This window comes from Dendrobates tinctorius, unplaced genomic scaffold (genome assembly GCF_039654945.1).
Source record: "Dendrobates tinctorius isolate UK_male_01 unplaced genomic scaffold, ASM3965494v1 ptg000309l, whole genome shotgun sequence".
NCBI lineage: Eukaryota > Metazoa > Chordata > Amphibia > Anura > Dendrobatidae > Dendrobates > Dendrobates tinctorius.
In genome coordinates, this window is record NW_027361976.1 from 173,539 (window position 1) to 200,066 (window position 26,528).

General features: G+C 41.2%; 1 protein-coding gene across 2 annotated transcripts in view; it reads right to left on the reverse strand.

Moving 5' to 3' along the window:
• LOC141073625 (short transient receptor potential channel 5-like) overlaps window positions 1–26,528 on the reverse strand; it is a 624,006-nt gene that overhangs the window by 126,358 nt on the left and 471,120 nt on the right. For both annotated transcript variants that reach the window (XM_073560935.1, XM_073560934.1), the window contains 2 exons: window positions 4,589–4,728; window positions 3,207–3,529 (listed from right to left, as the gene is read on the reverse strand). In XM_073560935.1, coding sequence (XP_073417036.1) covers window positions 3,207–3,529; window positions 4,589–4,728 — 463 coding nt within the window. The remainder of the gene's footprint in view (window positions 1–3,206; window positions 3,530–4,588; window positions 4,729–26,528) is intronic.

Below are 26,528 nucleotides of genomic sequence, written 5' to 3' on the forward strand. Positions count from 1 at the left end.
TTTTGTGCTGAAAATGCCCCCTCCGCTTAAACACGAGTTATTGTGCAGAAACCAGCTGGGGAGGGGGAGTGGCTGCAGGAGCTGGTGGTTGGGACATCATACTCACCCTCCTGTGCCATCGGTGAATGTCCTCTGCATCCTTTGTTGTCCCAGGGCTGGCAGCTTCTTCCAGTGTCGAGCAGTCACATGGTACCGCTCATTAAGGTAATGAATATGGACGCAACTCCACTCCCATAGGTGTGGCGTCCATATTCATGACCTTAATGAGCGGTACCACGTGACCGCTCAACACAGGAAGAAGCTGCCGCACCAGGACAACTGAGGATGCAGGGATGTTTAGGGATGGCATAGCATGGTGAGTATGGATGGGGGAAGCGCTGAGGAGGACGGGGGAAGCACAGAGGAGGATGGGGGATGCACTGGGGAGAACAGAGGAGGATGGGGGTGCACTGAGGAGCATGGAGGAGGACGGGGGAGCACTGAGGAGGATGGGGGAGGCCAGGGAGCTGAGCCATACATAGAAGGATGGGATGGGGGAGCCGAGCCATAGATACTGGGAGGGGGGAGAGCCACACAGAGCAGGACAGGGATGAGGGGACAATGTGCACCCAGCTGAGGCCTGTTTCACACTTCCGTTTTTTGACGTCAGTCAAAATCCGCCAATTTTTGAAAAAAACGGATCCGCCAAAAAGGTGCGGATCCGTTTTTTTCCCCCCTAGACTTACATTAGTGGTGGATCTTGACTGACGTTCGTCCGTCCCACCCATTTTTTGACAGATCCGCCAAGATTTCAGCGTCTCCCGGGCGGATGGGACGGACACTGCAATGTTTTTTTCTTTGACGGTCCGCTATTTTGCAATGCGCATGCCCGGAAGCTTCACGCCGGGAAGCATTTTAACTATGAAATGCCGTTCTGGGGAGCGGCGAAAATCTCTCTATCTCTCTCTCTCTCTCGACCACAATCGCTTTAAATTTCCAGCGCAATTGTTATTCACCGGATCCGACAAATTTAGCGGCCGCTATCATCCGTATATTAAATAATTGTGGCGGATCTGCTACTTTTAGTTTTTGGAGGATATCATCTGTCCGCCAACAACGGAGGTGTGAAACAGGCCTTATACTCGAGTTAATAAGCTTACCCAGTTTTCTGTGGCAAAATTAGGGGCCTTGGATTATACTCAGGTCAGCTTATACTCGAGTATATATGGTAAATTAGAATCAAATTGTTCATTTGTAATATTTGGCTGAGTGGCCCTGTCCACAGTTCTCATTCTGTGATGGCTTGTCAAAGGACATCTATCTGATGAAGCAGGGCAAAAATTCTTGGGGCATCCGGCTTCTTAGCTGTATTAAGGTGAGTTACTAACTTCTAATTACATTACTGCTTCCTATGACTTGAGTTTGATCAATGTGGTAATTTTCTACCAGTGGCTAATGTGTTCTTAGGTTGCATTTTATTTTAATATTTATTTGGACTCAGGATGTATTAGCCCTGTACAATTGTTATTTTTATTTTCTTTATTTTGTTTTTTTACTGTTAATAAAGTTTATACATATTTTATTAAGATTTAGCCCTTTTTCCAAATAGATTTTATTATTTAAGTTACTATACTTTTTTATGTTTTGTAAATGCTTTAATTTTCTTAAAAATGTTGTATAAATGCTGTATTACTCATAAAGAACATTACTTCCATAAGTTATGATATGTTTTTCAATCAGTAGATAATTGAATTTTGCACCTTACAGATCTCTCTAAATATAGAACTCTGGCAAAAATTAAGAGACCACCATATTAAAACCCTGTCATGGACAGTCTATTCTCCAGACCTGAACCCCATTGAAAACCTCTGGAATGTAATCAAGAGGATGATGAATAGTCACAAGCCATCAAAGAAAGAAGAACTGCTTACATTTTTGCGCTAGAAGCAGTGTGAAAGACTGGTGGCATGCATGCCAAGACGCATGAAAGCTGTTTTTAAAAATCATGGTTATTCCACAAAATATAGATTTCTGAACTCTTCTGGAGTTAAAACATTAGTATTGTTGTTTCTAAATGATTATGAACTTGTTTACTTTGCATTATTTGAGGTCTGAAAGCACTGGGGTTTTTTTTATTGTGACCATTTTTTTTGTCAGAAAAAAATACAAAATATATTGCTTGCAAATTCGGAGACATATTGTCAGAAGTTTATAGACTAAAAGAACAATTTTTATTTTACTCAAAAATATACCTATAAGACCGGAGTCACACTAGGGATTAAATCGGACGAATGCAATGCGATAAAAAATCGCATTGCAGTCGTCCCTATGTTATTCAATGGTGCTGCTCCCATCATCCGTTTTTTTATCGGATCCGTTCCTCGGACCGAGACAATCGCAGCATGCTGCGATTGTCACCGATTTTCGGATCGGATTTGCCAATGCAAGTCAATGGATGCGATTAAAAATCGCATTGAAAACGCACCACACGTGTGACTTGCAATTAAATCGCAAGACTTCTCCAGGTCAACAGGAAAGAGCATCAGGCATTGGCATTGGATGTCAATTTGATGCTTAGATGCGAATAAAATCGGTTCATCGCCGGAAAATCGGAGGACAGACGGATCCCTGGACAAGAATTCTTTGTGCGATTTCGTACCGTAAAAATCGGACCGAATTTTTAATGGTTGTGTGTGACTCCAGCCATCCAGCCAAAGAGAAAAATCAGACAAATTGAACATTTGAAAGTAGTCTCTTAATATTTGCCTGAGCTGTATATGTGTGCAATATGATAGACTAACTATAGTGTGCTTTTAGCCTCTTGGATAGAGAATGTTTTATAAACTAACATTAATTGTGGTATTAAAATGGTTAAAAATTAATACACAAAATCTAGTAAAAAATTGCAGAATTATCTGTTGGTAAGTAGTAAAAGTTTAATTATATACAGTTTAATTTAGTTTAAAAGTTGAATTTTTTTCTCTTTAAATTTGTGTTAAGTCCTATCTACACATCAATGTTAAACTTTTGCGTGTCTCTAGCATACAGAAGAAATGATTTATGGCTGTGTTTTCCTAAAGCTCCATAACCAGCCAATTCCAGTTGTTTCCAGCATAAATCAAGAGGAGCCCGGGAATGACAGAATATAGTGTGAGAATTATTGCTAGTAAAGATGATGATAGAAACACATCATAAGAAACAAATGGGGAGGACAGGATTACTCTTACGTGGAGAAGGCGTTGTTCTGTTTTTCACAGCGTATTCCCTTGCAGTTGTTAGGTTCCTCAGAGGCACTGGTCTCATAGTAAAAGTAAAGTTGGTTTAGTCCATTGGCAAAAGCCAAAAGCACCAAGCAGTAGATAAAGAGGAATTTGAGAATGTCCAGCAGCATCCGTCCCAGTGAAATCTGTAGAGGGCCAAGATGGGAGTTTGCAGTGAACAATGAGATGAGGCGCAAAGAGCTCAGGATATTGGATATTGCAAAGAGTGCTTCGGCAATTAATGTTGGGTGCCACATATCCCATTCCTCTCTTGGCCGTGAGCCGTTGTACTGAGGGAATAAATACAGGAACAAGCTGTAAATTATCCAGGTTGAGTCACACAGAAAATGTCCTACGGCTTTTGCCAAATGGTGAATTTAATCAATGGTAGCATTGCCCTTCTGCCTCATGAAATGTCATCTTTACTTGCATTGAATGGTTTTGAATTTGACTTATATCAGCATGCCCACTTTGCAAGGTCACAACAACAAGTAGATTAAAATCACAGACCAGCTTAGTAACTGATATTACATTTATAATACAAGGCCAGCATCTAGCAAGGTAACAGGTTGTCTGATACTGGGAGAGATAGATTAGATACCGTGGTCCGCGAACATTATCACTCACAGTCACTGCTAATAAAGAAATGTCCCCTTTCACTAGTAATATCTAATATTATTAATCTGTGTATTAGTTACTTATTAGGAAGGGACTGATATTTGGCTACATATTTTAACAAATAAAAGTCTATAAGGACCTAAAATATCCAAAGCCATTTATTTTGTCTTCTATTTATATTCCTATTGGTTTGTTTCTATGACCTACATGCCCATAGAGTTGATCCTACTGACTGATTCCCTTTAAAAGCTTTATATGCAAAATAATACCATAATATTTGTTATCAAGACTTTGCCATATTCATAATTGCTAACTTAATTTTCTATATTTTTGCCTCTTTAGAGTAACATACATTGCTAAATTTGCCAGCCTTACAAACTAAGCCATTGTAACAAACTAGAGATAAATGAATCTATTCGCAGGACCCTGGTCCAGAGGCCATATCCATAACCCTGTGAGATGCCCTCTACCAGCTAAAATCTTTGATGCCTGTTTTGATATGTTGGCCTGATGCAATGCCAACATTGCTGTGTGACAAATGCGTAACGTCGCTCTGGACATACTAATCAGATGAGGCCGGCAGGTAGAAGGCACCTCACAGGGCTCCGATCAGGTAGTCATGGAATATTGACGTGGTCACTGGACCAAGGTCCTGCAAATTTATTAGCTCATCTCTATAAGAAACCCTAGAGCTGTATCTTACTGAACATACAGTACTTGATAAATCTTACCTTCACGTAAGCAACAATTTTAAGAGAGATGGTTGCAAGGTAGAGGGAGTTCATTGCAAAATCCATGAGGTTCCACCAGTCATGAACATATTCATTGAATCCCCCATCCCACATTTCTTTTATTTCTCCCCAAATAAAACCTGTAAAAAAAAGCAATCAGATACTAATACATAGGTGTTAAATTTAAAGACTTGTAATACTTGTCTAGTAATTCTAATTTTTTTTTGGTAAATTATATTTTTATTAAATACAAATATATAAAGAAATATAACTAAAGATAAGTTAGCTAGTTATGGTCATAAAAGGTTTTTTATCCACTCAATGCTGCAAAAAATGATGAGTCCCAGTAGGATCTTCTGCAAATAGCAGCTTTGTCATGAGTGAGCAAAAAAAAATCCAATCTTTTGAATAAAGTAAGAATATTACATAAAACAACATTTTAAGTGCAATCAGTAAATGAGGTTGTGCCTCATTAGCACAATCCAATGTAATATTAAGCCTTAACTAGTAGAAAGATCAGGCCTTGGAGTAACAAAGCATCACATACCTTCCTTTGGCAATATCAGTTGAAAGTCTACATCAGTTGGACCAGATGTGATCATTTGATAACCATGATAGAAGGAAGTCACAATGAATATGTGGCCGGAACACTGAAGCCATAACATAATGCAAATTTACAAATTTTGGTTGAGACTCCAAACCTGGATGAAATTTGTATTATCTTATGCTCTGATTGGACCAATATTATATTTAATGTGACTTTTTTCTAGCCTTTCTGCCTCGTTGCTGTATACATGCTTCTTAAAAGTCTATCTGCATATTTTGTTAGTATATTTCTCACACTATTTTGGTATATTGAATTATTTATCCTCTGTACACATTAATTTTTGTGGCTTTTTGCTGCAAATTTAATAATTTTTGTTATGAAGAAGGTTTTTCCAGACAATGCCTAATATTATCCGAGTTAAAATTTAATCCCGAAGTGCTGAGCTACTGATATGCATCAATGTCTGAAATGTCTGTAGGCATCTCTGTACATGATCCCATCCGCAATGACGAGAGTAGAAAGCGCTACAGCTGTGCTTCTTACATTCTATATAGAGTAGATTGATGCTTTCATGGTTTAGTGCAGTACCATTGGCAATGCCGTCAGTGATTATACCCACTGAGATTTTCTGAGAACCTACTCCATCTGTGCTCCTCTACTTCCTTGTCACTCACATATGAGCAAATTACTACTACATGACAGCACATTGTGGAACACTAGCATACAATATTATATTTTTTATATTAATAGAATAATATTACATTTAGTATTGTAATGATATATTTTTTATTTGTTGATACTAATCAGTCTTCACCTGCTTTTTGGAGAAAAAAAATCAGACTAAAGGAATTCACACTTGCAGTATGTTCATATCTATGTCTGGTGCTCCTGTATGAATCAAGTTTTTTTTTAAAAGCTGTAGACAGCTTGAAAGAATGACAAATGGAACCCAAAATTATATACTTCATATTCAATTTACTTTACTCAAATCAATGTTTCAGGCAGTGAGGCATCTGAATCCCATTGTTTGGGGGTTCAGACGGAAGCACTGGACAGAGACTAGAATCTGCTGCAGTGAGAACAGGTCCTTACGGACTGCCATGAATTATTTATATGGTTTACATTAAAGCAAGCAGTGTCCAATCCCGGGTTATGAGTTCCCAAAAGCTAAATTTTATTCCGTCATCAAATACCAACATTTCAACCTATTGCAGGTCTTTATCAAGTATCAAGACCTGCAGTAGGACAAAATGTTATTATTTGATGGTGGAATAAAATTTGACTTTTTGGAACTCATCACCTGGGATTGGACGCTGTTTGCTTTCATGTATGCTGAGGAATCTCCAATTCAGTTCCTTGGAATTTTAAATGAGCATCCAGTTTATTGAGTGCTGTCAGCCCCCTTTTTTTTTCTTTGGCACATCATTATTTACATGGTTGTCAGGTTAAGGCTACATGATCTTTAACCCCTTAGTGACAGAGCCATTTTACAGCTAAATGACCAGGCCAATTTTTACTATTCTGACCACTGTCACTTTATGAGGTTATAACTCTGGAACGCTTTAACGGATCCCGCTGATTCTGAGGATGTTTTTTCATGACATATTGTACTTCATGTTAGTGGTAAAATTTCTTCCATATGTCTTGTGTTTATTTATGAAAAAAAGGAAATATGGTGAAAATTTAGAAAATTTTGCAATTTTAAAACTTTAAATTTTTATGCCCTTAAATCAAAGAGATGTGTCACATAAATTTCTTAATAAATAACATTTCCCACATGTCTACTTTACATCAGCACAATTTTGGAAACAAATTTTCAAATTTTTTTTTTTGTTAGGACGTTATAAGGATTAAAATTTGACAAGCGATTTCTCATTTTTACAACAAAATTTGCAAAACCATTTTTTTTAGGGACCACATCATATTTAAAGTCATTTTGAGGGGTGTACATGACAGAAAATACCCAAAAGTGACACCATTCTAAAAACTAGACCCCTCAAAGTGCTCAAAACCACATTCAAGAAGTTTATTAACCCTTTACGTGCTTCACAAGAACTGAAGCAATGTGGAAGGAAAAAATTAACATTTACCTTTTTTTTGCAAAAAATTTACTTCAGAACCAAATTTTTTATTTTCACAAGTGGTAAAAGGGAAAATAAACCACAAAATTTGTTGTGCAATTTCTCCTGAATACGCCAATACCCCATATGTGGGGGTAAACCACTTTTTCAGCACATGGCAGAGCTCGCAAGGGAAGGAGCGCCGTTTGACTTTTTCAACGCAGAATTGGCTGCAATTGAGATCGGATGCCATGTCGCGTTCGGAGAGCCCCTAATGTTCCTTAACAGTGGAAACCCCCAACAAGTGATGCCATTTTGGAAACTAGACCCCTTAAGGAACTTATCTAGATGTGTGGTGAGCACTTTGAACCTTCAAGTGCTTCACAGAAGTTTATAACGTAGAGCCGTGAAAATAAAAAATCATTTTTTTCCACAGAAATGATCTTTTCGCCCCCAAATTTTTATTTTTACAAGGGTAACAGGAGAAATCATACCCCCACAGTTGTTGTGCGATTTGTCCTGAGTACACTGATGCCCCATATGTGGGGCTAAACCACTGTTTGGACACACGGCAGAGCTCAGAAGGGAAGGAGTACCGTTTGACTTTTTCAATGCAGAATTGACTGGAATTGAGATTGGACGCCATGTCGCTTTTGGAGAGCCCCTGATGTGCCTAAACAGTGAAAAAAACACACAAGTGACACCATTTTGGAAACTAGACCCCTGAAGGAGCTTATCTAGATATGTGATGAGCACTTTGAACCCCCAATTGCTTCACAGAAGTTTATGATGCAGAGCAGTGAAAATAAAAAAATCACTTTTTTTTTTCCTCAAAAATGATTTTTTAGCCAGCTATGTTTTATTTTTATCAAGGGTAACAGGAGAAATTGGACCACAAAAGTTGTTGTGCAATTTGTCCTGAGTACGATGATACCCCATATGTGGGGGGGAACCACTGTTTGGGTGCATGGGAGAGCTCAAAAGGGAAAGAGCGCCATTTTGGAATGCGACTTTGATGGAAAGGTCTGCGGGCGTTATGTTGCGTTTGCAGAGCCCCTGATGTGCCTAAGGCCTCTTTCACACTTCAGTTTTTTACAATCAGTCACAATCTGCCAGGTTTTGAAAAAAACGGATCCTCAATTTTCTTTTGAGGATCCGTTTTTTTTCCCCATTGACTTCCATTAATGGCGGATTGTGATGGATTGCTGTCCGTTGCATCCGTTTTCTTTGAGGATCCGCCAAAAGTTGCTGTCCGTCACCATCCTCAAAGATTTTAAAATGGAGCTTGCAACATTTTTTTCTCTGGCGGATCCTCCAGACACTGATTTAACCTGAAATTCTTTCTGGGTTTTTTTGTTTTTTCTCTCTCTCTCTCTCTCTCTCTCTCTCTCTCTCTCTCTCTCTCTCTCTCTCTCTCTCTCTCTCTCTCTCTCTCTCTCTCTCTCTCTCTCTCTCTCTCTCTCTCTCTCTCCCCAGCGGTTCCTTTAAATTTCCTCATTTTTCAGGATCCGTCTGAAAACGGATCCTGTGCCATCCGTTCACATCAGTTGAGAACGGATCCGCTTGTCTGCCTTTTTGGCGGATTTGAACTGATGCAAAAAACTGAAGTGTGAAACAGGCCTAAACAGTATAAACCCCCCACAAGTGACCCCATTTTGGAAACTAGACCCCCGAAGGAGCTTATCTAGATATGTGGTGAGCACTTTGAACCCCCAAGTGCTTCACAGAAGTTTATAAATGCAGAGCCATGAAAATAAAAAATCATTTTTTTTACTCAAAAAAATGTTTTTTTAGCCCGCTATGTTTTATTTTTATCAAGGGTAACAGGAGAAATTGGACCACAAATGTTGTTGTGCAATTTGTCCTGAGTACGCTGATACCCCATATGAGGGGGGACCACTGTTTGGGCGCATGGGAGAGCTCGGAAGGGAAGGAGCGCCATTTTGGAATGCAGACTTTGATGGAATGTTCTGTGGGCGTCATGTTGTGCGTAAACAGTATAAATCCCCCACAAGTGACATTTTGGAAACTAAACCCCCCAAGGAGCTGATCTAGATGTGTGGTGAGCACTTTGAACCCCGAAGTGCTTCACAGAAGTTTATAACGCAGAGCCATGAAAATAAAAAATCTTTTTTTTCCACAAGTGATTTTTTTAGCCCCCAATTTTTTTATTTTCCAAAGGGTAACAGGAGAAATTAGACCCCCAAAGTTGGTAAATAGTGGAAACCCCTCAACTCTTGCTCCAACCCTAACCCCAACACACCCCTAACCCTAATCCCAATGCTAACCCTAATCCCAACCCTAATTCCTAATTCTGACCCTAATCCTAATTCGCCCTAACCCTAATTCTAGCCCTAACCCTAATTCCAGCCCTAACCCTAATTCCAACCCTAACCCTAATTCTAACTGTAACCCTAATTCTAACCCTAGCCCTAACCCTAACCCTAATGGAAAAATGAAAAAAAAAATATTTTCTTTATTTCATTATGTTTGCCTATCTAAGGGGGTGATAAATGGGGGGATAGTTTATCATAGTGATCAAAATGAATGAATGGAAGCTGCCGGCCAGAGCCGGCAGATTCCCGGCGGGCGCACTGCTCATGTGCCCGCCATTTTCTCTGGATCCAAGATGGCGGTGCCTACCGGAGGAAGCCGCAGGGACCCAGGACCACTGGGAGGGGACAGAGGACCACCGGGAGGTACAGGGAGGGATCGGGGACCTTATTTCTCTCTCCTCTGATGTGCGATCACATCAGAGGAAAGAGAAATTAAATGCAAAATCGCGGCTTTTTTTTGCGGTTGCTGTTACAGGGTTAATAACGGCGATCTCAAAAGCGGGGTCAGTAAAAACCGACCCGATTCATGCTCTCTGGGGTCTCGGCTACCCCCTGCAGCCGAGACCCCTGAGAAAATCCGACACTGGGGGGCGCTATTTACTTTCTCCACAGCGCCGTGAATTAACGGCGCTGTGGTTTAAGTACCCTTAATTACCTCCGTTAAAAGGCGTATCGGCGGTTGTTAAGGGGTTAACATGGGTCATTGAGCAAAATATCCTAAAGATATGTTTTCGTTAAGATACCAAACAAGCAGAAGATTCCCTTATTGACTACATCTATACATAAATTACAGTACACGTACTTCTACTATTCTTTTCCATTAAATTATCACCTCTCTTGTCAATGAGAATTAGACAAAAGCTTACGGAAAACCCATGTAAGCCAATGGGAGTTGGATATCACACCATTATAGCTCAGATGTCTACAAGAACTCTCGATACTTCTGAACATCATAAGATCCCTGCTGAATGCAACGCAAGTTTGTATTTGCAAGTTGAACTTTCGACCTGAGAGATGTAAGTACAAAGAAAAATAATAAAATCCTGAGAGAAATAATAGATAGTAGAGGAACAAGGTAGTAAAGAAATCATAAAGGTAAAATGCGTGAAACGAGCATGGGAGCAACGAGGGATGTCGCTTCAGGCAAAATAAATAAAACTGATGGCAGGATGGCACCATTCGTTATGCAGTCCAGTCATGTTATGTTCTGACCAGTTATTCTAAATCAGTTTCTGAAGACTTTTTTTTTATCTTTGCTTCATACAGTAATCTCACCACTTGAGATTAGGGATATGTTTACTCCTTGTGTTTAAACTTATCACTCATTAAGAAGCAATTTGATGGCGTTGTTTTCTGTTAACCCCCCCAAAACAATAGATATCTAAGAATTTTAGCAAACCAATGGTCATAAATAATTTGGTGAACTGGGAAAAATCAACATTCCACTAGGCTAGAATAGGAAATAGCAAATTATCAGTATTTCAGGATTGTGTGAAACTACTCCTCTTTTGCAGATTCCAAATATCATGCAATATATATGTGGGGTCAATTCACAGTTAGGATATCCCTAATTAATATTACATTTAGCCCATAAAAGTGTGATGACTGATGATGGCAAACAGAACTCAATGATTCATTCCCCAAAAAGAGACCAACCAAGAGGAACCATCATCAATTAAAAGAGGGCCCATTAGTGTAATAGGAACTTTTGATAATAGAATAATGGGAATTTTGAAAAATAAAACTGGTGATATTAGAGAAGGTCCCTGACAAACTCACAAAAAGCACTATAACATACAGAGATCCTTAAGAGCAAGACTTATACACAGCCACTATCAAGCCTCACAAGCCTTAGGATACTGGCCTGACAGATAACCTATTCTGACATACAAATGTGGGCAATAGATTGCCTGCCTCTATATAATAGACAAGAAGAAAAAAGATCAGCTCACCACCAATATGAAAAATGCAAAAAATAGGAAGTTTGTGCTATGCATGGAACCTTCAGACCGTTGTCCTCAAGTAGTGACAGGTTAATAGGAATAACTGTAATCCAGCACCGCAAAAAATATTTAAAATGATGATTCTTATTAGACAATTGTCTGTATAAAATAATAAATTAAAAAAATATAAATGAATTACAGTCTTTGGACTTACCATAGTACCGTAGTACTTCTATGACTTAGGACTGTTACCATGTTACCAGTCTGAGACCATAATTTACTTCTATTTTTTTTTATTTTTTAATTGTGAAATACCTTTTACCATTTCTTTTACCCTGCCTTTATGTAAGACAATCAAAGACATTCTGAAGTCAATCAACAGAAAAAGAATACACCATGCGATATTTCCTTAACTGTACATGTCCTGCTGATTTTTTGGGATAAAACCAAGGGAAGTTGGAGACATACAGAGGACCACTTAGATGATCTATGAAATAAAAATGAGACATGTTTGAGAAAAAATATAATGGGTGTAAAAGCTAAAGATTAGCAGAATTAAATTCTTCTTGAATTTATAAAAAAAAAAGTGTTCAGGAAACAGATTTCTTGCAATTTGCTCTACACGGACTCGGCAAAAATACAACTCACCTAACCTCTCACCTGGCCTGCTGTCCACACAGTCAGTCATCCAGTCATCCCTATCTTTAGCATTGGGTATGCAGGCCGTGCGCAGGAATGCGTTTGCCAGCGCATGCGTCCTTTTGACGGTGCGCCGACCTGCGCCAAATGCACCGTGTTGCATTTTGGTGCGCTCGGCGCACCGTCAAAAGACGCATGCGCCGGCAAACGCATGCCTGCGCACGGCCTGCATACCCAATGCTAAAGATAGGGTACACAGGTCGCATGCAGCGTCATGCGCCCATAGGCGGAGCTGACAGGAGGAGGCGCGGCCGTGGGCAGACCTTAGCGGCGGCCGTGCGCAGCCCGACACAACTCCAGGAAACGCTAGTGTGATACTAGCCTTAGAGGCCAAAGAGAAAACCGCAAGATTTCAGACTTTTTTTTACGTAACGTAAAATTAAAGTAAGAGGACATTTTCTGATTGCGCATTCCCATTACACATTTAGCACTGAACTCAATGGAAATCTATTAATCATTTACATTATTTAATGTAGTGATCAATCTGCAGAATTAGTGCTCAGGTGTCAGAGAGGAGAATTTGTTCATGGCATTGACTTTAGCTTCATACAATTTAAATTGTTATAGCTACTAAAACAGTTCAGAAAAATAGTTTCCTGCCTTTTCGCATTGCATGAGGTTTTGCATATTTATAGTAAACATCAATAATCACAAGCACAGAAGCAAGTAAGCATTTGAAAAGTTCACAAAATCAAGCAGGACAACATAATCCAAAATCAGAGGATGTAAGGGGTCCTGAAGCATCTACCTGATCTATCCTGTTTTTTGCAAGAATCATTACTTTTATAAAGCGAACCTGTCAGGTCCCCTGTGCCCCCAGAACCACTGTCAGTTGTGTCTGCATGTATAATTTCCCCTGTCTAACAGTTCCAGCATTACATTACACACACAAACAGATCTTTAGAAAAAGTATTTCTAAAATCTGCTTATGTTATGTAAATGAGGGCTTTGACTAGTCGAGGGGGCGTTAGTGTTTACAGACTAGTTGGCCCACTTAACATTTTATCACGCCAATGTGAAAAATACTGTGCATGACACTTTAGGCTTCTCATTCACTTTGCTGGCATTAAGTTTTGCCACAAATCTGAGCAGAAAAAACACTACAAAAACGCACCAAATCTGCAAGGTGTGCGCACAGCCTTATTTATTAACAAGTTTTTGAGGGTGATATGCCAGCAAAAGGTACCCAAGAACATGTAACACTCTATGAATGAGCAATATAATAACGATAAATTTGGAACCAATTCTTGGAGGATTACTGTATATACTCGTGTATAAGCCAAGATTTTCAGCCCATTTTTTGGGATGAAAGTCCCCCTCTCGGCTTAGACACGTGTCATATATGGGGGTCGGCGGGGGAGTGGGGGTGTCAGAGACCATACACCCCCCTCCTTGCACGGTCTCTTCAGCCCCCCTGCTTCCCCCATGATCTCAGTGTCCCAGCTGTTCCTGCATTCAGTGGTCACGTGGTACCGCTCATTAAACTCATGAATATGCGCATATTTAATGAGCGATACCACGTGACCGCTGAATGCAGGAACAGCTTGGACGCCAACATCATGCTGGAAGCAGGGGTTGAAGAGACCGGGCGCCAGGAGGGCGGTGAGTATGACGGGGAGCTGAGCAATACTTACAGCTCCCCGTTCCATCGCTGTCTCTGGGTCCTCTGGCTGTGACATTAGCGGAGGGTGTGATGACGTAGTCAGTGCGCGCCCTCTGCTAATGTCACTGCACAGGACTCGGAGACAGCAATGGAATCGGGAATGGTAAATATAGCCAGTGCCGGGGGCCTGAGCCAGCGGCTACACGGGCGCCTGGCCCCCAGCGACGGAGAGGTGAGTATGTGTTTTTTTTTTATAGCGGCAGCGGCAGCATATGGGTGGTGTTTATATATGAAGCATCTACTTGGGCCACTATTAACTCTTGTGCAGCATATGGGTGGTGCTTATATATTTTTAAACAATTTTTTGAGGCTTTTAAGCAGCGAAATGCACCCAAGAAGATTTAATGAGCTATTGGTGAGCAATATATTTTACGGATACATTTTGAAGATTTTTTTGAGTTTTTAATAACAAGGAAATGTACACAAGAAGATGTAATGCCCAATGGGTGAGCAATATGATACCAATAAATTTGGAAAAAGTTTTTGCAGACATATATATATATATATATATATATATATATATATAGCAATAAAATTAGTATTTAATTCCATATGGATAAGCAATATAATACTGGTAAATTTTGAACAAGCTTTTTGAGGTGTATATACCAACTAAATGGACTCCAGACCACAAAATAGTCTATAATGGAGCAATTAAATACCGATACATTTTGAACAAGTTTTATTAAGGATTATATACCAGCGAAATGTACTCCAGACCACAAAATAGTCTATAGGTGAGCATTATAATAGCGATACATTTTTAAAGAAGTTTTTGAAGGCTTATATAACACTTAAATCTACCCAATAATATGTAAAAGTCTATGGATTAAATTTTGAACAATTTTTTGACTCTTTTATAGCAACAAAATGTAACCAATAAGATGTACCATATTTTTCAGACTATAAGACGCACCCCAAATTTTCAAAAGAAAATAGGGAAAAAAAATAATGTCAAATGGGGGTCCAACTTACAGTTCGAATTCAGCTTACCGGGGGGATCGGTACAGGTGCAGGAGTGGTCACAGGGATTGTTCAGTGGTCCAGGCTGGTGCGGTGGCCTCTGGGAAATCCCATCTCAGGCTGGTGTGGCAGTAGTGCGGAATCTGGGCATGCACCGCCTCCAGTGGTAATTTATTTTTCCTGAGGCCACCGCATTGCAGTAATGGTGCTGCAGAGGCTTTCAGGCTTTGACAAAATGCCAGTGGAGCCCCCCATGCAGCACAGAGAGCCACCGCCACTGCCCCAGCACAGAGCACCGCTGCCGCAGCATTTGCAAGTATATTCCAACTATAAGACGCACCCCCATTCCCAAAAATTTTTTGGGAAAAAGTGCGTCTTATAGTCCGAGAAATACGGTAATACCCTATAGATGAGCAATACAATACTAATAAATTTAGAAGATCTTTTTTGAGGGTTATATACCAAGGAAATGTACTCTGGACCACGGAATAGTCTATATGTGATCAATAATTTAACAATAACATTTTGCACAACTTTTTTGAGGGTTATATACCAAGAACAGGTAATACTGTATGGCTGAGAGATGTAACCTAGCTACATTTTTAACTTTTTTTAGTGTTATATAACACAAAAATGTACCCCAGAATATGAAATAGTGTATGGGTAAGAAATGTGAAGAAACAAGATAAATGCTTTTTTCTAATGTTATATACCACCAAAATTTGACAAAGTACATAATACTGTATGGATGAGTAATATAATCCTGAAATATGTTTCTATGCTTTTTGCAAGTTTTACATACCACTGTAATGCAACAATAACCATGTTAAACTGTATGGATGAGTCATTGAATCCATAGATAAATTTTGAACAAAAATGTTTTGAAAGTGTAGTTGATGTACTTATACAGTCATAAAGGTTTTGCAATTATGAGGAAGCTCATCAATAGACCCCTGAAAGGCAACAACTGGTTGGCCTCATTAAAATATTGAATATTACAAACACTTTATGTGCTGCTGTCATTTAGTGGTGTGGAAAAGTGTGGGCTTCATTCCCTGTTGACAGGTGAAAGCGTCTGTCTATTATGACCCCCATGCACTAAAAACCCCTCAGACAAGACACTAGCGGCAGGGCAGCATGACACCTCCAAGGCATAGAGGGACAGCTCATGCCAGGTGTCCAGCTTTGAGACCCAATAGTTGAAAGTCTCAGAGGAATTAGGGAGTGCACTGCTTTGGTCAACCAGGAATTGCTTGACCATTTTAAAAACTTTTCCCTCCAAAAATACCAATTCATCAGGCCATGGGCGCTGGGCTGATGTCATGAAATTGACCCACACCTTTGACAGTGTACCCCTGCCACTGCCACAATGGCCTTCTGGTTTAGCACCATTTTAGATGACCTCAGAAAGAAGAGATGCAAAGTTCTCCTTGTAGTGTCGGTCTAGCAGGGTGAACATCCAGTACTCTTTTTTTGGAGCAAGATGAATGGAATGCGAGAGTCATGGGAAAGACAGCGGTACATAAAGTCAGCCATGTATGCAAAGCTCCATAGAGTCAACACTTCCCTGTGTCCACCATGCTGATAACTTTCCACCTCCTCCTCCCTCTCTTTCACTTTATTCCCATCCTCAGCCTATTCACGTAGGAGGGACGGGACAAAGGTTGTGTGGGTACTAACCAGTGATGCGCTAGCCACCAGCTCCTGTTCCTTCTCTTGCTCCTCCTCAGGGTCCATCTCCTCATTGTTACCCAATCCATTCTGAGGCTGGGCTGGCAACAATCTCTCTGTGTTATGTCTTCCTCCATAACCACCTCGTCCACATGCAAAGCTTTATGTTTAATTGTGAGCAGTGGCTATTTCAGAAAGCACAGAAACGGGATAGTTGTACTAACTATGGCGTCATTACTGCTCACCATCCTTGTGGAGGCCTCAAAGTCTTGGTGAACCAAACAAATGTCAGACATCCATGCTCCACTCTGACCAGACTACCGACGGGTGTGTTGGAGCTGGTACTCAACCACTGGCCTCTTCTGCTCACAAAGCCTTGCCAGCATGTACAGTGTGGAGATCCAGCATGTGGTGACATCGCACACCATTTGGTGAGCTGGCACGTGCATGTGTTGTTGCAGCACTGCCAGAGCGGCGGCAGCTATAGCCGACTTGTGGAAATAGGTGCTGATGCAGCTTGCCTTGACGAGAAGCTGTGGCAAAATTGGGTATGTTTTCACAGCCGCCACCAGGTTGCACCCATTATCACACACGACCAAGCCTGGTTGAAGGTTCAGCAGCAAAAAAACAGATTTACCGGTCTGTTATTCCTTTAAGCAACTCTGCCGTGGTGTGCAGTTTGTCTCTTAGACAAATTAGCTTCATCAGAGCCTGTTGCTGCTTCAATGAGGCAGTGCTGCAGAACTAAAAGGATTCTGGCTGATGTGATATCTCAGAGCACGTAGTCCACATCCGAGATAGAGGATGAGGAGGAGGAGCAGGAGGGGGTTTAGGAACCGTGGTAGGAGGTGGAGGAAACCCTGGTAGAAGTAGGACCAGCAATCTTTGGCATTGGGAGAACATGCGCCGTGCAAGGGTGTGGCATGGCCTCAGCCTCCAAAATTTTCACCATGTGGTCAGGGAAATTTAGCCTCCCTGGCCACAAGCACTTGTCCATGTGTTCGTCGTAAGTGGACAATGCCAGTAAGTGCATTGTAAGGGCAACATGCTGGTAGAAGGTGGGAATGCCACACCGGGATGCCACCATGAGTCAGCGGAAATCCTCTGTGTCTACCAGCCTAAATGGCAACATTTCCACTGCATTCAGCTTGGAAATGTTCCCATTTAGCATTAGGGCCTGTTGGTGGGTGGCTGGAGGAAGCTTTCTTTTTTCGTTCCAAGGTCTGGGGTAGGGACAGCTGAATCCTGGTCTGGGACAAGGACTTGGAAGTGTCTGATGATGGTAAGTCAGAATGTGCAAAGATAGGTGCAGGGCAGAAGGTATCTGCACTAGTGTTTTGGACAGAGGATTGGGAAGCACCTAGTCCAGGGGAAGAGGAAGTGGTGTCACTTGATGGCACCAATCGTGGACCCAGGAGTTTGGTTCACCAAGTCGAGTGCTCAGATGACATGTGCCTGATCATGCTGGTGGTGGTTAGATTCTTAGTGGTCAGGCCCCTGCTGATCCCTGAATGGCACAGGTTGTAAATGGCTATTTTGTTTGTCTCAGAACTCTCTTTAAAAAAGTCCCAGACTGGGGAGCACCTAACTCTTTAATGGAGAAATTTAGAAGTGTCTGAGCTCTGCAGAACAGTTGCCCGCCTTCTTCATCAGGTCACCCCACTGCCACTTCCTGTCTGTTTTATTGCTGCCAATCTACCCCCAGTGTTGCTGACCTCGCTCTGCATGGCAGCTTCCCAAGTTGGGTTGGTGACTTTGCCACCCACCAACTCGTCTTCCACCACCGCACCCTGGCCCTCCTAACTTGTTGACAACAAGACTTAGCAGCAACTGTGTTTCATCATCATCTTCCTCCTTATCCCATATTTGACATTCCCCACTGTCTTGTTTTTGTGGCCATGGCTGCTGTAATGGTTGTGCATCACTAAACAGCGTGTCCTCCTGTCCTTCTGAGAGCAAGCAGGTTGAGAATCCACAAGCAAGAAATTAGGTTGCAACAAGATTCTCAAAGTGTCCTAGTGTGGGATCCCTAGTCTCCTGGGACAACCTGGTGAGAGGAAGGAGGATAAGGGTGAGGATTAAGTGATCCAGACTTAAGGCTGGTGAGACTGGAATGTGTAGAAGACTGTGTGGTGCTGCCAAGCCTGCTAGAAGCATTATCTACTATCCAGCCGATCACCTGTTCGCAGTGCTCTGGCTTCAGAAGTAGTGTGCCGTGCTTCCCTGCAAAGCAGGACAGGAAACTATGTGTCGTGGTGTAGTCACACTTTCTTGGCATCTGCATGCACCATCATCAACACTTCCACTTCCCTGTTTCTTAAAGCATGCCTTACACATTTTGTAATTGCTAGGTCTCTTGAAACCAAGTTTTTGTTTAATAAAAGAAAAAAAATGGTCACCTGCAGCATGCATTTTTGTGAGTTTACTCCACTGTAATATAACAAAAATAATGTAGAAGTGTATGGATGACAATTAAATTTAATGCAAAAAAGTTTCAATGCTTTTTTAAGTTGTTCACAATTGTTCACAGACCACCTAACACTGTATGGCTGAGAAATGGAAGTCTACAAAATTTTTAAAAGCTTTTTAGCAGTTTTAGAGATCAGGGAAATGTTCAAAGACCATGTAACACTGTATGGCTGAGAAATGGAAGCCTACAAAATTTTAAAACGCTTTTGATCAGTTTTAGAGATCACAGAAAGGTGGCTGAGAAATGTAGGCCAGGAAAATGTTTCAACGATTTTTGCGAAGGTTTATATAACACAAAAAAGGACCTCAAAGCATGTAATAGTTGATAGCTCAAAATGTATTAGATTTTTTCAGCCCCCTCAAAGGAAACTGCAGCTATATATTTGCAAATGGACTGCACAGGCCTAATCCCTGTCTACAGATTGGATTATGTCACTGTCCCTGTGACTCCCTCTTTCTCCCTAGGTTAAATGCAGATTGAATGTGATATAAACAATTAGCCCTTAGAAGGTCTGTTAGTATAATGGCTTTAGCACCAGTAACAACACTATATGATTCTGATTCACTATACTGTGCACACAGGCCTAGGCTAGCAGTCTCTCACTCCAATACGAAGTGTCACAGAGCTGTGCAATGGCGTAAGTGTGCCGAGCCGGGCTGCACCTATCCTTTTATAATCACTGAAGATATCAGACAGCCAGCCAATCAAAGTAATCCCACAACCAAGATGGCTACGGCATTACAATTGGTCACAGGCAATCCCTGCTTATTGGCTGTATAACACGCGCCAAAGATGCGTGGATTTGAGTTTTACATTGAGCACCGCACATTACTCGCTGAGTAACGAGCACATCATAGCACCCTAATACTCGAGTGGTAACCGAGTATCACCTAGCATGTTCACTCCTCCCTAGTGGTTAGCACTGTTGCTTTGCAACACTGGGATCCTGAGTGCAAATCCCACCAAGGACAACATCTGCAAGGAGTTTGTATGCTTTCTCCGTGTTTGCGTTGGTTTCCTCGGGGTTCTCTAGTTTTCTTCCACACTCCAAAGACATACTGATAGGGAATTTAGATTGTGAGCCCCAATGAGGACACTGATGTCTGTAAAGCGCTGTGGAATTAATGGTGTTATATAAGAAAAGCATAATAAATAATGTACACCCCAAACACAGTGTGAAAAAATCCACATAGCTCACTTTGTCAATGACTGAGCATGCTGAAAAAAGGGACAGTCAGATGTTATTTTCTGAGAAGCCAATAAAAGAATGACCACTAATATGGCTGCAATTACTGATGTAGAAATGGCAACATGTAAACTAAAGGTTAGTAAAGAGAGTAATGGGCATAAGAGCAAATTTACAGTCTACTGCAGTTTATTCAAAGAGTCTTGGAGAAAGAATAGCAGATACAGTATATGATATGGATTGTGTAATCATAAATCTGTAGTATTGTTACATCACACCCACCACAGGTCATTATCACCAGATGGCCACCATAGTGTTGAATTCATTTCAGCTACTGTATCTTATCAAGAAATATTGATTTGTTGCTGTAGGGCTGAATACTTCTCCAATTAAGACCGTGTTTGTTGTTTAATTTTTTACCTTTTATCTCAAAAGAGAACTGATATGTAACTGAAATATTCCAATTTTTTCAAATTATATCATAAAGAGGCTTGAAAATCTCAAAATCAATTAAGCAGCAGCCGGCTGAAAGTATTTCCTCTATAAACGGCACCAGATGGAGAGATATGTGGAGATGTTTGACGAGAGAATGTAGAAAAAAATTAAAGCGCTTATTTCAATTGATTAGTTTTCCTTGCTTTTAATGTTACTAAATTAATTGATTTTCCTAAATTTCATATTTCTGGTACCTTGCAATATAGAAGTTTTTGAAATTGTCCCTTGTTGCTTTGGAGCATGACTCCTCAGCCCTTGTAATATGTATTGTGAAACCTCATAACGCCACTTTATGGATAAATGTATGTGGAACCCTGACGATCATGACTACCGTACTGTGCAAAAGTTAGATAGGTGTGGAAAAAATGCTGCAAAGTAATAATGCTTTCAAATCTAGAAGTGTTAATAGTTTATTTTTATCAAGTAACAACATGCAAAATGAATATGAACAGAAGAGAATTCTAAATCTAATTATCTATTTGCCTGATTGCCCTTTGCCTTCAAAACATTAATTTTTCTACAGTAGGTACCATATATTTGCATAGGAATGCAGGCTTATACTTATCCACTATGCAATATTATCAGGTATGATCTCTGACTAGGAATACATGAAGGATTTGAGCAAGCTGCCTTGCATAGAAGATCTGTGGTTAGTTCTCCAAATTGTTTGGAAAAACCTCCCTGCTCAGTTCCTTCAAAAAGTAGGCAAGTGCACCTAATGTTGAAGAACAAATGCAGCTTTGAAGGCAAAGGATGGTCACACAAATATTGATTTGATTTAAATTTCTCTTTTGTTCATTCACTTTGCATTTTGTTAAGTAATAAAAATAAGCTTCTGTATTTGAAAGCATTCATCCTTTGCAACATTTTTGCCACCTCTGCACTTCTGCTTAAATATTTTTCACAGTACGGTAAATTGATGTAATTCCAAAACCATTGATGTTAATATGAAGATGGGTCTTTTTAAAGCTATGACAATCAACTACAAGATTTTAGAGAATGTCTTTGATAATTTGTCACCACTCTGCTGAATCCTTCCAAAATAGTTTGGAAGGGTTGAGATCTGGGTTCTATGTAGGAAACTTAAAGCACCACTCCAGCTTTTTAGCATTAGGCTGGAGTCACACTAACCTGCGCAAAATACGCTCCGTATTTTACATGCGTAATACGGATGACAGACCCCTAAATAGTGCTCCGTATGTCATCCGTAATCAAGGTGTGGTCGCGTATTTTGCGCATGTCAGCATCTGTATGCAATCCGTATGGCATCCGTATGGCGAGATTTTCTCGCAGGCTTGCAAAATGGACATACAATGGAGCCCTATGACAGTTTTAATAAAGAAATGAAAGAATAGATATAGACACATAGAATACATATATATATATATATATATATGTATTCTATGTGTCTATATCTGTTCTTTCGTTTCTTTATTAAACTTGTCAGTGTGAGTTTACTGTATAGCGCACTGAATTGCCGGCTTTTCTAAAAGACACCTGGTGCGTATTTCTCGCAAGTCACATGTGTGGTCCGTGTGTAATCCGTATTTTTTGCGCACCCATAGACTTGCATTGGCGTATTACGGCCGTAGTACGCTGACAATCGCAGCATGCTGCGATTGGCACGGACTGTAGAATACGGAGGAGAAATATATGGCTGATGGGAGCAAACCCATAGAGAATCATTTGTCCGTGTCTAATGCGTGCTTTTAGCGCCTCTCACTCTCCCGTATTCCTCGCCAGTGTGACCCCGGCCTTATACTTTCCAACTGCTGTCTTCATTTTTTAGCGGAGAAAATCTTGTCATTTTCTGCAGGCTATAACCTGCTGGATCACTCCAGTGTTTGCTGGGCGATCCAGAATTCATAACTCAATATAAGTCTATTAGAGCCAGAACAAGGATCTCATAGACTTACATAGAGAGCTTGTGACAGTTACCTGTGACTTTCTGTCAGTCAAAGGTTGTGGTCACAAGATGGCGCGGGACTGGAACGGCTTTGAGAATAGATGAAGATAGCAGCTGGAAAGTATAAAACTAAGGGCAATGGCGCTTTGTTTGTTCATAACAAACGCATCCAATGGTGGCCATAAAAACAGTCATAGTAGAACAAGGAAAGGCCTTCTCTAAACTGTTACTACAAGTTGGAAGCATACAATCTCTGGAAGTTGCATTTTAACATTGCCTCTTCCTGAAAAGGAGGAGATTAGCTCAAGCCATAGACCATTATACCTCCTCAAATTTTCCATTAGGCTCTATGCATTTTGGTAGGTCGTGGTCTTTTGGTATCTCCAAACTCAGATTCATTAGTTAGTCAGATAAATAAAAGATGACTCTTCACTCTAGAGAAGACATTTCCAGTGTTCCATAGACCAACATTGGTTGACTTTTCACCACTATAACCAAAAAAAATCATAGTATTGTATCTAATTTATTCCATGCATGAAAAATATCAGAATGTTATTATTATTTATTTATAAAGCGCCATTGGTTCCATGGTGCTGTACATGAGAAGGGGTTACATACAAATTACAGATGTCATTTACAGTAAACAAACTAACAATCACAAACAAATATAGATGGGAGAGAGGACCCTGCCCTTTCGGGCTTACATTCCACAGGATGGTGGGGAAGGAGACAGTAGGTTGGGGGGTTGCAGCAGCTCCAGTGATGGTGAAGCAGTAGCTCCAGTAGTGGTGAGGAGGCAGCGGGGATCATTGCAGGCTGTAAGCTTTCCTGAAGAGATGGGTTTTCAGGTTCCATCTGAAGGATCCGAGAGAGGTTGATAGTCAGACGTGTTGGGGCAAAGAGGATGGGGGCTATTCGGGAGAAGTCTTGGAGGCGGTTGGCTGAGGAGCGAATAAGTGTGGAGGAGAGAAGGAGGTCTTGGGAGGACTGGAGATTACGTTAGGGAAGATATCAGGAGATTAGGTCAGAGATAAATGGAGGAGACCGGTTATAGATGGCCTTGCAGGTCAGTATTAGTAATTTGAATTGGATTCGCTGAGGGAATTGGAGCCAGTGAAGAGATTTGCAGAGGGGAGAAGCGGAGGAGTAGCGAGGAGAGAGATGAATTATTCGGGCAGCAGAGTTAAGGATGAACTGGAGGTGTGAGAGTCTTAGCAGGGAGGCCAAAGAAAAGGATGTTGCAGTAGTCGAGGAGGGAGATGATGAGGGCATGCACAAGCATTTTAGTAGATTGAAGGTTGAGGAAGGGACGGATTCTGGAAATATTTTTGAGCTGAGGCGACAGGAGGGGGAAAGCATGATGTCGTCTATTGTTATAGATAGGTCGGGTAAGGAAGATCTGTGAGATGGGGGAAAGATGGTCAGTTCAGATTTGCCCACATTGAGTTTGAGAAAGCGGGAGGAGAAGGAGGAGAATATGGCTGATAGACACTCTGGAATTCTGCAGAGCAGAGAGGTGACATCTGGGCCAGAGAGGTAGATCTGAGTATCATCAGCATAAAGGTGGTACAGGAATCCGTGGGACTTTGAGTTGCCCCAGGCCAAGTGTATAGATTGAGAAGAGTAGGGGCCCTAGAACTGAGCCTTGGGGGACTCCAACAGAGAGAGGGTGGGATGAGGAGGTAGTGGAAGACGCTGAATGTGCGGTTGGAAAGATATGAGGAGATCCAGGATAGAGTGAGGTCTGTGATGCCAAAGGAGGAGAGGATCTGTAGTAGGAGGCAGTGGTCAACTGTGTCAAATGTCAATATAATATAGGATTGGTAAAGTGTTAGGTTCCCTGACTGCACTATTTGCACTACTTTCTGATAACTTGTCCACACTCCTCATCACAACTGACAAGGATTTACTTGATGATTGCGAGATCAGGCCGTTGCTGTACACACAGATCAGTGAGCGTCATGTTTGTCCTGGCAAATATTTTCACATTAATAAGTCTTTTTGACATTGGAAAGCAAATAAACAGAAATGCTAGCTCAGAGGAGCGCGTGGAGAAAAATAAATATATGCACATCAATCATGAGACACAAACACACAGTGACAATGAAGCCTCCCTGCAGTGCGGAGATATGGATACCGCTATATTAATGGATATTAATGGCTACATCAATGGAAAGAGGAAAAGTTAACACTTACAGGCTTTAAAAGGTAAGAAAATATTTGCACATGTCCTAGAAGAACATGGAGAAAAGTCTTTCATTACATAGCATAGTTTTAGGGTCTTTAACAATAAACCATTTTAAATGGCTTACCTAAATAAAAAAAAGTCAAAACATGGAAATACCTTTAATCCACCTATCCCCACACGTTCACATGCTGTTTGGTTGCTAGAATAGTCCAATGACACAATAATCAATATGGCCCACATCTTTTGAGAAACATACAGTACCTCATTAATAAATTATAATTACGCATACTATCATATAGTCTGTTTTTCATTTTGCAATATTGGAATATATATTACTATCCATAATAAAAGAATAAACTTGTCTCACTGCACATGCAGTACTGTGGATGAGAAAAAGAATAAGTATAATTTATGCTTATTGTATAGTAATTCATGCTCATAATATGCTCAGGCTTGACTGCTAAGCCTGGAACAAGCTGCAGTTTCAATAGATAAAATACAAGCTACTGTATATACTTGAGTATAATTCGAGATTTTCAGCCCATTTTTTAAGGCTGAAAGTGCCCCTCTCTGCTTATACTCGAGTCATATATGCCATGGGATCGGTGGGGGAGGGGGAGCGCGGGTGTCAGATCATACCCCCTCCTGGCACGGTCTCTGCAGCCCCTGCTTCTCCCAAGGTCAGTCTTCTGTTCTTATTGTCCTTAGTACTTGCCCGTATGGCAGGCAGCTTGAGCCTATTAGAGGTGTCACTCCTTCGTGATGACTCCGGGCTTTGGGATGCTGCTGTGCCTTCAGGTGTATGATGGGGCCAGGAGGCCTGCAGTCTCTTGCCCTCCGGATTTGGCTGTTGGGACTGTTGTAACCCTGCAGCCACAGACTCCGGCATCAGATGTCAAGCGCTCTGCCTAAGATGAGCTTGACCACAGCTCCTCTCCCCAGGTTATTCCTAAACTTCTCTCCTTTCCTCTCTCTTTACTCTGCTCTTGTCTGGGGATGAGCTCCTATTTCTTCCTGTCCCCTCCACAGACTTTCACAGACTGCAACTAACTAACTCCACCTGCAGCCCAGAACTTATAGGAAAGCTCCCATGAAATTGGGTTTAGCGCTCCCCCTTCTGGTCTGGAGTAGGAAAAGTGATGGATGTTGGTATTACCTGCCTTAGGGACCCCTCCTTGCTTCCAGGCATGTCGTCATCCCCCTGTGAGGGAGGCAATGCGACTGTGGCAACCGGACTCCTGGGGTGCCACATTTAACCCTAGGCCTAGGTACTGCACCTTAGGTTTCAAAAGGTGGCATTTGGACAGCTTTACTTTCAAGCCGAAGTTGGACAGGGCTTCGAACACCTCGGCCAGGTGGTTCAAGTGATCTTCATAGGTTTTGGAGAAGACGATGATGTCATCCAGGTACAGGCTTTAAAGTTTTTATATCCTAGGCGGCATTCCATTAACGTTTGAAACGTCCCTGGTGCACTTCTGAACCCGAACGGCATGTAGTTAAACTTGCAGAGGCCTATTGGTGTTGTAAATGCTGTCTTTCTCTCTGTCTGCTTCTGCTACAGGAACCTGCCAATACCCACTGGTGAGATCTGAAGTCGAGAAATAGTTAGCGGTTCTCAATACAGCTAATGATTCGTCAATTCTAGGTAGCAGGTAGGCGTCCGTATGTGTAATTTTGTTAATCCGCCTGTAGTAAACACACATTCTCATGGTATCTGTCTTTTTAACAAGGACTAATGGAGCTGCCCAGGGGCTACAACTATCTCTGATTACCCCAGGATCCTTCATCTACCGTAACATTGCCTTGGCATGTT